Source organism: Zonotrichia albicollis (genome assembly GCF_047830755.1).
Source record: "Zonotrichia albicollis isolate bZonAlb1 chromosome Z unlocalized genomic scaffold, bZonAlb1.hap1 SUPER_Z_unloc_1, whole genome shotgun sequence".
Classification (NCBI taxonomy): domain Eukaryota; kingdom Metazoa; phylum Chordata; class Aves; order Passeriformes; family Passerellidae; genus Zonotrichia; species Zonotrichia albicollis.
Genome location: NW_027428339.1, coordinates 263,271 through 276,179, shown reverse-complemented (window position 1 = coordinate 276,179; position 12,909 = coordinate 263,271). Strand labels below are relative to the sequence as shown.

The following is a 12,909-nucleotide window of genomic DNA, read 5'->3' as shown; positions in this document are numbered from 1 at the left end:
CACCGGGAATGTCAATGCACGGAGGGCAGGGAGGGTGGAGAAGCAGACCCTGGGGCCGCCCCAGGGCTCTCCATCCCCCCATGCAGGGACAGCTGCACGCACACAGGGACCAAGCAGCGCCAAGGACACGCGAAGCTGGCAGCGGGGACGGGCACAGCCCTGGCACAGCAGCTGGGCATAGCCCTGCTCAGCTCCGAGCACACAGATATGGAGCTGCAAATCCCACACCGACCACCCGAGGCGGAACAAAACGCATTCGCTTCCTCTTTGGGAGCCATGTGACAAATGAATTCCTGCATTTTTGGGAACAAGTACCATGTTTAGCTTAGCAGGTAGTGCCAGCCTCAGGTGCGAGCTCTGCAGCCAAGGAAAAGCTGCACAAACAGAGATACTGAAATAAAAGGATTACAGAGATATCTTCTCTTTCCCATGAGCAGTAAACAGAAAATTTCACACAAAATGTTCCACAGAATCAGATATGTAAGAAGGAAACACAGTCACAGCGAGTGTCACACAGGAATATTCCTACTGAAGGAAATATTTCAGTACATCCAGTCAATAATTCATTTTTTCCATAATTTTGATAATTTTTCCATTCAAAATGGCCCCCTTTGTCCTTTATTTAAATAAATACCTGCACTGGTGGCAAAAACCACCTTTCTATATAAATACTGCTTTTTTTCCAAGCCTGCCATTGAACAGGATTTTAAAATTATTTATTTACACGTGGACTACCATTTTTCCTCCGGCCTGGGCACAGCAGCACTTGCAATCCCCTGAGGAAGGAGCCTTGGGATCAGCACATCGCAGCCCCGTTCCCGCCAATGCCTGGCTCCGGGGCAGCACGTCCATGTAAACACGAGCCTTTGCGGTAAACACTGACATTCTGCGCGGGGAAACGGGGTCGGGTGACATCCAGCGCCGCGGGGCCGGGCCCAGCCGCCTTCGGGAGGAGCTGCTCCTCATCCCGATCCCGATCCCGATCCCGCTCTGCCCCCGCGCCCTCCTCCTGCTGGGGGCACCGAAAGGCTGTCAGTGCCACCGGCCGGCCGGCAAGGGTGGGCTCAGCCCCTCAGACCAGGGCAGGGATCCCTCAGATCTGGGCAGGATTGCTTCAGATCCTGGCTGAGCCCCTCAGATCCTGGGCAGGGATCCCTCAGATCTGGGCAGGGATCCCTCAGGTCTGGGCAGGGATCCCTCAGGTCTGGGCAGGGATCCCTCAGATGTGGCAGGCCTCCCTCAGATCCTGGGCAGGATTCCCTCAGATCCCAGCTGAGACCCTCAGATCTGGGCAGGGATCCCTCATATCTGGGGAGGAATCCCTCAGATATGGGCAAGGATCCCTCAGATCCTGGGCAGGATTCCCTCAGATCTGGGCAGGGATCCCTCAGGTTTGGGCAGGGCTCCCTCAGATCTGGGGAGGAATCCCTCAGACCAGGGCAGGGATCCCTCAGATCTGGGCAGGATTGCCTCAGGTCTGGGCAGGGCTCCCTCAGATCTGGGCAGGGATCCCTCAGGTCTGGGCAGGGATCCCTCAGGTCTGGGCAGGGATCCCTCAGATGTGGCAGGCCTCCCTCAGATTGTCGGCAGGATTCCCTCAGATCGTGGGCACGATTGCCTCAGATTCTGGGCAGGATTGCCTCAGATCTGGGCAGGGGTCCCTCAGATATGGGCAGGCCTCCCTCAGATCGTGGGCAGGATTGCCTCAGATTCTGGGCAGGCCTCCCTCAGATCCCGGCTTATCCCCTCATATCCCGGCTGAGCCCCTCACTCCCTGGCTGATCCCCTCATATCCCGGCTGAGCCCCTCACTCCCTGGCTGATCCCCTCAGACCCTGGCAAGCCCTTCCCAGGTGCCGGTGCTCCCTGGCACAGCTCTGGCACCGCTCCCGGTGCCCGGGCAGGCTGACTCAGAGCGTTGAGCCGTGCCCTGTGCCCACGCTCACCTAGACCATGAAGCGGTGCTCCCTGCCGTCGTGGGCCATGAGGATGATGTTGCGGTTGGAGGTCCAGATGAGGCGGGCCAGGCGCAGCGCGGTGTGCGAGCCGGGCGAGGCCGGCTGCACCGGCGGCACCTGGTACGTCTTGACGCAGCGCAGCTGGGGCGCCGAGTTCAGCATGCCGATGCTGCCCAGCAGGGACGTGTTCATCTGGGGACACAGCCCGGCTCAGCTCCCCTCTGAGGGCAGCGATGCCCACGGCACAGAGGGCACCAGCGCCGGGCTGTGGCACTGCCCGTGCGGCACAGCGAGCGCTGCCTTGGAGGGAAGGCACCTCAGAGCCCACCCTGCCATCCCCACTCGGTGCTCCAAGCCCTGCCTAACCTTGGACACCTCCAGGGAGCAGCTGGGTTTGCACTGCTGGTGCCAGCTCCAAACTCTCCGTGCCCCCACAAGCATGGCAGCATTTCTGTGCCCCGCAAAGCCCGGGGTGTTTCACTGCCCTGAGCCCCCAGCAGTACCCGTGTCAGGGTGTAAATCACGGCATCCCGGCCGGCAGCGGGCGAGCCCCGCCTGTGACACTTTCACAATTTAAATCATCCTGAGTAATAACCCTTTTAGGATGACTAATGTGCCTGATTTTCCTGCATTAATAATCGTGCCAAACAGGACACGGAAGGGAAAAATCACCGGCGCACGAGGTCACACTTGAGAACGGCACAGAGGCTGTTTAACCCCTTGTGTGTGGGCTGGGAGGGATTTCAAGCATCAGGCTGCTCCAAGCCCAGCCCCGCCGTGCCCTCCCTCCCTTCCTGGGGATGTTTGCCCTGCTGGAACCGCCCGCACAGCAGGGACAGCCCCGGGTGTGCTCACCTGCCAGAAGCAGAGGTGGCTGTCGCAGTTGGAGTAGGTGGCCAGGTAGCGGCCGTCGGGGGCGAAGGCCACGGCAGTGATGGGTCCCTTGTGGCCGTGGATGGTCTGGGAACAGGGCACAGCGGGGCAATGAGGGGCAGCCACGAGCTGGCAACAACAGCCCCCCACAGAAATGCTCCCCAGAGCTCCTCTCCCACAGCAGTAACCCCAAACAGCATCCAAAAGCCCAAGTGTGCATCAAATCCAAGGTGATATCCACATGGAACATCCCCTTCCCTCCTGGATCAGCACTAGCAAACCCCATTAGCAGGGCTCCTGTGCCCAGGCCCGGGTTATTAAAAGCCCTGCTCGGGGTGTGCACCTGGAATGAGCCTGATAAATTAACAATCCATTAAGATATTCATTTATTCCTGGTGGAAAAGGGGAGTGAACCCCAGATCTCTCTCTTTAATGGGATCCCCACAGTTAATTAGTTTAGCCCCATCCCACTCTTTAGCACTTAACAAGCACGGAGCACTTGTCAATAAAATATGTTTTGGTGAGACAAAGGTAGAAATCAATAGGAGCAGCACACTTGTTGCTCTTTTTACTCCTGGAACTCGTTCCAAGAAGTACAAGTCCTCCAGGGAATGCAGCTGCTTTGTTATTTAAAGGAAGTGCTTCTCTAATTGATGCTAATCCTTCCCAGGCAGGATTTTTGTGCTCTCGGCTCGTGTTTTCCACCAGGAAGTGAAGCAGCTGCTTCCAGCTTCCCTCTGCAGGGTGTGAATGGGAAGGGAACGCTCCTGGGAGCCTCCTGCACCCCCTGCAGCCATCCCAGAAACCCAGCTCCAAACCCAGGGCTCGGGACAGTCTCCACTGAACCGCTCTGTGCCACTGAAGTGATGTAAAAACCCACGCTGATCCATTTACAGTCACACATGCAAAATGGCCCCACCACGCCTTTCAAAAGAAATCCCTGTTTTTGAACCGGTGTAAGGGAAATCTCTATGAACCCACACCGGTTTCAGCACCTTTATTAATTTGATTTCATAAATAAATCAATGAAAGCCCCTTCCTCTATGTTGTTTCTATGTTTAGAAAAGGCCTTTATCCAATTGAGGTTACACTCAGGAATTCCCTTTTCTCTGAAATTTCAGGAGCTGCTTTCCATGACCTGGTTTGCCTGGAGATGCAGCACAAACACCTTTAAAGCACTGTTTTCAAGAACAGCATCTTTTACCCTGTAATTAATTAAGCCAAGCCACAATTCATTCCAAATGGAATATTAAATCCTTTTCTGCCTTCCACATAAATCAAACTTTGCCAAGGCATCCAGGACTGAAATAAAATCAGCCCTGCACAATCCAATTAATGCTCGGATTGCTGGGGTTTTAATTCTGGAAGGACCCAGGACCAAACAGTATTGATTCCAGCCCAGGCTTAAAAGTAGTTTTTGCTTTGAAATAAACCCAAAATAACTTATGTTTCTCTTTAATCTTCCGGTGCAAATGACCCAGGTTTTAGGTACAAAAATTACATGTATTTCTGAAATGCAGCTCTAAATATTTATGATGAATCCCAAGATTAATCGATAAAAATGGAATATTTCAGAGGTCTCTCCTTATAGACCCAAATACGGTCGTAAAGGAAAAGAAGATAATTAAAGAACTTGTACTGAGGAATTAATTGGGGGATTTTGGGCCAGACTCTGGTACTCAGCAAGAATTTGTCTGGGAAAATATGAATATTTTCCCATCATCCCAAAAGCAACGATCAGGTATCCTAAAATTCAGTTACCTGCAATCTCTCTCTCCAGCCTCATTTTAGTGTTTAATTTGATATAAAATAGTACTTATGGCATCAGTATTTCCTGTGTTACTGCACCTTTAAGTGCAGGATTTTTGGCTGTGTGTTAATAATTAGGAATCTTATACAAAATATTAATAATTTGGTTGGAATTTAGTATTATTTTAGTGTTTAAGTGGGCAAACAGAGCTTGTGCTCAACGATACCTTAATCCTGCTGCCTAATCCTTTTAGTATTGTTGTAGATGCATTATAGCTGTAATTATTAATCCAAGGGGTTTATTTTGGGATAGAATTTGCCATTGGTGTTTAATCCCGTGTACTGTGGCCGCGGGGTTCCGAGCTGGGCAAACAAAGGGCACATTTCCAGGTGGAGCTGCTGCTCTCGGCACTGCTTTCCAATTCCCTGTGCAGCATCAATTATCTTTATCAAATCCCAGATCTCATCTCAGCCTGACCTCCCCTCTGTGCAGGCATTTCAGGAGCTCAAAGAACCTGCCACAAACCCACTGCTGCTCTCGCTGGGAAAGCATGGAGTCCACAGCAAATACTGCTGCTGCTTACTCCCAAAATTAACATGGAGTTCGTCTGGGGGGAATTTGGAGCTTCAGAACGGGATCCCTGAAATCTCTGCGGGGGAATGTGGGAGGAGGAACATGGAGGAGGAATGACTGAGGGGGAATATGGAGTGGGATTGTGTGAGGGGGAATATGTGAGGGGGAACATGGAGGAGGAATGACTGAGGGGGAATATGGAGCGGGATTGTGTGAGGGGGAATATGTGAGGGGGAATGTGTGAGGGGGAATATGGAGGGGAATATGGAGCGGGATTGTGTGAGGGGGAATATGGAGCAGGAATATGTGAGGGGAAATGTGTGAGGGGGAATATGTGAGGGGGAATATGGAGCGGGATTGTGTGAGGGGGAATATGTGAGGGGGAATGTGTGAGGGGGGAATATGAAGGGGGAATATGTGAGGGGGAATATGGAGGGGGAATATGTGAGGGGGAATATGTGAGGGGGATTGTGTGAGGGGCGAATATGAAGGGGGAATATGTGAGGGGGAATATGGAGCGGGATTGTGTGAGGGGGAATATGTGAGGGGGAATGTGTGAGGGGGAATGTGTGAGGGGGAATATGAAGGGGAATGTGTGAGGGGGAATGAGTGAGGGGGGAATATGAAGGGGGAATATGTGAGGGGGAATATGGAGGGGGAATATGTGAGGGGGAATATGGAGCGGGATTGTGTGAGAGGGAATATGTGAGGGGGAATATGTGAGGGGGAATATGGAGGGGCAATATGTGAGGGGGAATGTGTGAGGGGGAATATGGAAGGGGAATATGTGAGGGGAAATATGGAAGGGGAATATGTGAGGGGGAATACTGAGCAGGAATGTGTGAGGGGAAACATGTAGGTAGGAATATGGAGGGAGAATATGTGAGGGGGATTGTGTGAGGGGGAATATGGAGCAGGAACATGGAGGAGGAATGAGTGAGGGGGAATATGGAGCGGGATTGTGTGAGGGGGAATATGGAGGAGCAATATGTGAGGGGGAATGTATGAGGGGAAATATGAAGAGGAATGTGTGAGGGGGAATATGGAGGGGGAATATGTGAGGGGGAATGTGTGAGGGGGAAGATGGAGCAGGATTGTGTGAGGGGGAAAATGGAGGAGGAATATGTGAGGGGGAATATTGAGCAGGAATGTGTGAAGGGGAAGACGGAGGGGGAATGTGTGAGGGAAAATATGAGGGGGAATATGAGGAGGAATATAGAGGGGGAACATGTGAGGCAGCTGCTGCTGCTGTGTGGGACAGCACCTGAGTGCAGGGCATGGATCCTCCATGATACTCTGGCTGAGGAGGAGCTGCTCCCAGAGGGAAATGCCCTGCTGAGGCTCCCAGAGGGAAATGCCCCGCTGAGGCTCCCAGAAGGAAATGCCCTGGCTGAGGCTCCCAGAGGGAAATGCCCTGCTGAGGACGGGCTGGCTCCCAGAGGGAAATGCCCTGCTGAGGATGGGCTGGCTCCCAGAGGGAGAAGCTGGCTGAGGCTCCCAGGAGCTCCCAGGCAGTTTATCAGGAGCCCCACGGAGATGGGTGAGGGAGCAGAGCCATCGCAGCGAGCGGCTCTGGGTCAATACCCTGCGAGCTGCTGTGGGAATGAATAATCAACAGCCAGCCCTGGGAGCTCTGGGAGCTGCCAGCAGCTGAAGGGCAGATCAATGGCCATGGGAAGGGCACTGCCAGCCCCAAACACCCCATGGAGCCAGCAGCAGCACCCTGGGAGGGGTCACAAACTCATTTCACTGGGGGAGGAGGAGAAAGAACCTGCTTGGATATGGAGTTATGGAAAAATAGATTCAGTGTTTGCATTTGGAACAGTCATAATACAGTCTACTAACACAGTAAATTTTACTGAGGGGAAACCCCATCCTAGATAAATGCTGGTTTATTTTTTGTTAATAAGGGGGGTTTTTGGTATCCATCATCCTATTGATCATTCCAAGTAATTTCTCAGTCAGTTCCTACAACCACCTTTCTCAAAAAATTAAAATTACCTGGAAGGGGAAAAAAAACCAAATCCAAAATGCTTTTCAGGATCCCAAAAACCCTCACAGGAAAGGAAATGAAAAATCTGAGCTTTTCTTCACTGGCACAGCTGTTTCAAGCTATTCCTTGTTTTTGAGCAGCCAGAAAAGTGTGCAGTTGTGAGAAACTATGCATAAAATCAGATTTGGGAAGCAGGAATGTGTATCCAGTAGATGGTGCTACCCCACAGTAATCCATCTGGCCATATTTTGTACCTCATGAACAGTAACTAACCCTGAAAAGGACCCGTCCTGGTTACCCCAGCCGCTCTCACCTGGCACTTGCCCGTGCGGATGTCGTAGAGCGCCACGGAGCCGTGACGGGCGCCCACGGCGATGCGGTGGCTGCGCTCGTAGTAACTCACCATGTAGAACCTGGGGGGACAATGGCACAGGGAGCTGGGGCTGGCACACTCATCTGGGTGCCAGCAGGGTGGGGCTGGCACCTCACACTCATCTGGTGCCACTGCGCTGGGACTGGCACCTGGTGCCACTGCGCTGGGGCTGGCACCTCACACTCATCTGGTGCCACTGGGGTGGGGCTGGCACATCACACTCATCTGGGTGCCAGCGGGGTGGGGCTGGCACCTCACACTCATCTGGTGCCACTGGGCTGGGGCTGGCACCTCACACTCATCTGGTGCCACTGGGCTGGGGCTGGCACCTCACACTCATCTGGCACTCACTAATGGCTGGAACTGAGAGATTATTTAAAGATCCACTCGCTGCCAGTGTAACACCTGGCATTGCACAGAACCAGCTGATGTTACCATGGAACCTGAGCAGATTTATCCCTCAGATTGATTTGTTTATTTGGGAATAATCTATGGAATAACCACCAGCTCCCTGATGGCCATGGGTGTACCCACACAGTGTAACCCTGTGTGACTGAGGGCATTTCCCATCAAAGTCACACAGAAAGGAAGGCAAGTGGAAATAAGCAAACTCATCAGTTTCTGATGGGCATAAAGGAAAAGGACTCCAGTGACACCCTTGGGGTAAAGGCTGCAATAGTCCTGAACACCCAGTGTGACCCCGGGGCATTTATTGGAATTCCAGCAGCTGCAAAATCCAAGGAATTTCACCACTTACTAAATCCTAATTGCAAATCCAAATCCTTGGGGATATCACTGTGCCTTATCACAGGAGAGCAGACCTGTGGAAGTGCCAGCTGCATCCCGAATTATGCTGCAATTTTGCAGCTAAATTTCCCTCTACCAAAATGCACCAGAAATACCTGAAATCAGTCTCAAAAATGGTATTAAGCATATTTAGGGCTTCAAACAAGCCACCTTTCAGACCTCTCTGCTGGTTCCTGGGGATTCCCAGTGCCATAGCAACTGCTATGTGTGAGAGGATGGCAGCTGGCAAGGAAGGCAGGATGAAACACGGGGGAAATCAAGAAAGAACAGAAGAGAAGGCAGAGAATCCCTGGTTTTTGTGCAGGGAAAACAGTGCTTCCCTGGAATCTCTGCAGAGATCCCCCCACCTGCTGTGGCCTGCTGCAATTTCCCTCCATCGCTGGGTGCTGCATCATTTTTACACTGGCTATAACCAGGAAATATTAGCAGAGAATTTAAAATACTGGGTGGCTATAAATATGCACAGCAATAGGGAGATTGGGCACTCGTTCCCATTTATCCTTCCCTTTACGTTTTAAGGAAAGCCACTTAAAGCATCAGGAAGGAGGAAGATCATTACATCAGGATCCAGCCTGGCAATGGGATAATTGTTCTTTCTGTGAAAGTATTCCGTATTTTAATAGGTTATTAAATTAAAATGTAACGGCTGACAGGTGATTATTAGAATTTATGGGCTGGACCAGTTTAAGAGGATGACTGGGATATTTATTCATCTTTAAAGACACTGGAAATGCTCCCATTTTATAAATCACCTTTTACTCTTTGTTGTGTCACCTAAAAGACCGTTCCACTCTTAATTAGAAATATATCTAGCTGGTGATCCTATCATTTATTTCATAGTATTCCCGTAGGAAGGGCTCACCTGCAGATGGCTGGGAAACATTCCTGAAGACCCTTCTTCTTAACCAAAGACCCCTCCAGGCAGTACATGATGATGTCCATCACCTTGCAAACAAAAACTACCATCAGCTGAGATCTCAGGGTCATCCCCCCCAAGCTGTGTCCGGCCTGGCTTTGAGCTGCTTTAGCTTGGGATATTTTCCCCAGCAATGTAAAATTTGTGAAACACAGACCAGATCCTTTCTAGTCCCGAAGCGCACAGGGCAAGCAGCCCCTGGGGTGGAGCCGGGGCCTCACCTCCACCAGCAGGTCCACCACGTCGGAGGGCATCTTGTCGATGAGGATCTCGATGACGCGCAGGATCTCGCCCTTGGCGCGGGCCAGCGTGCTGGTGTGGATGTTCTGCTGCGACTGCGTGTTGGCCGCCAGCGCCGTGTGCCGGTGCACCTGGGCACCAGGGACACCGCTGGCACCGGGCACCGGCTCCGTGTGCCCCCCAAGCCCTGTGTGCATCCCTGACCGCAGCCTGGGCCGGTGCCCGGTGCCGGTGCCCATCCCAGCAGAGCCCCAGCCCCATCCTGCCCACGGTGCCCACCCCAGCCCCAGCCCCGCTCACCTCCTTGGCGATGGTGGTGATGAAGGCGGGCGGGCGGGCGGTGGCGATCAGCGACAGCGCGTGGCGGGCCGAGCGCGCCGAGTCAGCCGCGGGGCTCAGGGGCAGCCCCATTGTGATGCTAAGCGGCAGCAGCCGCACAAAGGCAGGCACAAAGGGAAGAAATATAGAGTGGAAAGATTAGAACCAGCTTATAATGTCAGTTCAAGGTCACCGGGAGCACTCCGGCAGTTCCAGTATAATGGACTCCCAACAAAGAGCGGTGATTAGGAGTCAGGGTGTTCCAGCATCAACCCCAAATCGAATAATTAACCATGAAGATTGAAAACAGTAAGTGCATCTGTCCAAAGTGGGCAAAAGGCCTTGTTAACAAATTATCTGTATGTGCTGAATACATATCACCCCACGGAGGCCCACAGCGTCTTCCCGAGGATTTATGGTTTGGTCTTTTACAGTATTTTAAACACAGCCTGAAAAATCCCCTGGCCAGAGTAATTCTCCTTAATTCAAGGCTTTTACTGGCTGTGACAAGATAAAAGCAAAAAGCAATAAGGTGCTAAGTACCCGGTAACTGCCAAAATAAAATTTCTATGCGCCCTGCACATTATCCAAAAATTCCCCAAAATGTAGGGCCATGGAATCACAGCCAGTTTGGGTTGGAAAGGGGTTTTAAGGATCACCTATTCCACTACCCCAGGTAGCTCCAAGCCATGTCCATCCCAGCCTTGAACACTTCCAGGCATGGGGCAGCCACTTATTTTTCTGGATAACCTGTGCAAGGGGCTCCTCCTTCTTCCCTGTGCTCTCTGGCTGGTTTTTTTGGGGAGAGAATAGCAGGAATTTATAATCCCAACCAGTTTATTCTCATTTCCTAATGTGCAGATTAGAATTCCCCAATGTGAAACTAAAAGGTGATGTCCCCATTGGCCTTTCCTTGGGAAACCACAAGCGAATGTAACTTCCAGACTCCTGTCCATGAGGTGTCCCACGACAAAGGGATAAGCCAGGGAAGGATTATCCCAGTTAACTTTTGGAGGGGCTGCCAAAGCCAAAGCCAGCAAACCTTTGGCTTTGGCAAGCCAGCAAATCTGGCTGCTCCCACCAGAGAACAGCCCAGGGAACCTGCAATGGTCCCGGGCCAGGCTGGCTGGGACTGGAGCAACCTGGACAAGTGGGATGTGTGTGAAACACAGCTTAACCCAGAAAGCACAAACAAATGGCTCCTATCATCACCCCAGAGGCCCAGAACGCTGGGAGAACACTCTCTATCCCCAGAGCTGAGCAGTTTCCCTGGCACAGCGTCACCTCCGCGAGCCAGGGCGAGCTGGGCAGGGCGAGGGAGTTCCGAGCACCTGAGTTTTGCCTAACAGCTCGGATACTCCCTCGATTCAGCAGGGAAAAAAGAACCCCACTCGTTTTGCTGGTCAATAAATGTGATTCCTTCTTTTCTATCTAAAAGCAGAAGCTTGACATGAAAGCTCTTTAATAAAACCTCCGGGAGAGGCGGCGGCAGCTGCGCGCCGTTATTGTGTCCGCGGCAAATCCGGCACAAAGCGGGAGCTCAGCGGGGCTCCGCCAGGGTGAGCTCCACACTTAACCCCGGCACACATTGTTGCTCCATTTCTTTCCATCTCCCTCCACCCTGGCTCTGTCAGCAACGGAACAGGCCATTTTCAATCTAAATCTTGTTATGGATTAATAAGCAAACGCTTTCGCGCTTATTATGCAATTTATCATGAGGAAAATTGCGGCGGGCTCCTCAAGGCTCCACGCTGATCCCTTCATTTATTCCCTGCTCTTTGGAGGGAGAGCCAGACTAATCTTCCTGACAGCTAAGGGTGGAATCACAGCAGCACAAGGACTCGCTCCAGAGCTGAGGGCACTGGGATCCTGGAGCTGGGATTGACATGAAACGGGGCTTTGGGAAGGGACAAGGTGCTGGTGCCTCCTGTCACACCACACGGCATCGCTGGAATTCACACAAAAAACAATGGTAATCCAATTTGTCCATATTCCTCCTGCCAACACAGGACAAGGATCTGTCCATTGTATGCCGAGGAAATCCAAACTTACATAAAACGGGCTTAGAACAGTGTCAGAACCCTCGAGACTGAGCGATGTGGAAACACATTTCTGGGATTGGTACAGCCTTGCAGGTGCCATTTCAATTCTGTGTTTGTCAACAAACATTTCACGGAGCCTAGGGGCATGATCTGGGTTGAAAGGAACTTTAAGGATGCAACCTTTGTCCAGCATGGCTTTGGACCCTTCAGGGACGGGGCAGCCATGGGTCCTCCCCACCAACCCCTCTCCAACGTGCCCCCAGGGCTGGCACGGTACCCACAGTACCCACTTGGCCAGCTGCTTCTCGGCGTCGGCGCAGAGCTCGAGCAGCCCCATGAGCACGGCCGACACGTCCATGTAGGGCTCCCAGACGGTGAAGCCGCGGCCGATGAGGTCGATGGCGGTGCGGCGGATGGTGCTGTGCGCCGGGAGCCGCGCGCTGGCCGGCTGCAGCAGCAGGAACGTCAGCGCCTTGCCTGCGGGCGATGGATGCCAGGGGTTGGGGGCACTGTGGGGGGCTGGACCCGCCGTGGGCACAGCGCCCGCACCCTGCCCCAACCCACCCGTGGGCAGCCATGCCACCCTGGCCCTCAAACACTGCATGCAAATGCATTTGGAGCACTGTCACTACTTAAGAAATAACAGGAAATGTGTTTTGAGGGGAAAACCAGAAATGGAATCCTGAATCTTGATCCGGGTCCTGCACACTTTGGAAATATTCATATTTCATTTTACATCCCTGCTTTTACTTACACATAAATGGAGGAGGGCAGTGCTGGCTGATAATTTAGCATTATCTCTCCATCATTATTTATTACCCTTCAATAGTGCTTCTTGTGGGAAAGATAATTGCTGATTTTATCAGGCTTTGCTTGGACTGTCCTCAACAAGTGGCTTGGTTTGTTTATTAAACAAGCCTCCTGGTTTCAGGACGGGGAAACCCAACAGAGCTTCTGTGGTTAACTCACACCAACCAATCCTGATCCATGTGAAACCAGAACCTTCTGCCTCCAAACCAGCACCTTATTCAAAAGGTGCCTCCTGCACTAAACCCTGCCCTGTCCCC

The 12,909-nt window shown here is 52.3% G+C and overlaps 1 protein-coding gene across 7 annotated transcripts in view; it reads right to left on the bottom strand.

Moving 5' to 3' along the window:
• Positions 1 to 405: 405 nt before the first annotated feature.
• LOC102067580 (WD repeat-containing protein 7) overlaps positions 406 to 12,909 on the bottom strand; it is a 35,859-nt gene continuing 23,355 nt past the window's right edge. For 5 of the 7 annotated variants that reach the window (XM_074533774.1, XM_074533779.1, XM_074533778.1 and 2 more), the window contains 8 exons: positions 12,133 to 12,319; positions 9,783 to 9,900; positions 9,464 to 9,613; positions 9,189 to 9,271; positions 7,460 to 7,559; positions 2,813 to 2,917; positions 1,946 to 2,149; positions 406 to 1,012 (listed from right to left, as the gene is read on the bottom strand). In XM_074533774.1, coding sequence (XP_074389875.1) covers positions 1,946 to 2,149; positions 2,813 to 2,917; positions 7,460 to 7,559; positions 9,189 to 9,271; positions 9,464 to 9,613; positions 9,783 to 9,900; positions 12,133 to 12,319 — 947 coding nt within the window. In that variant the 3' untranslated portion in view covers positions 406 to 1,012. The remainder of the gene's footprint in view (positions 1,013 to 1,945; positions 2,150 to 2,812; positions 2,918 to 7,459; positions 7,560 to 9,188; positions 9,272 to 9,463; positions 9,614 to 9,782; positions 9,901 to 12,132; positions 12,320 to 12,909) is intronic. The other 2 variants (XM_074533776.1, XM_074533777.1) reach the window with 2 other exon arrangements.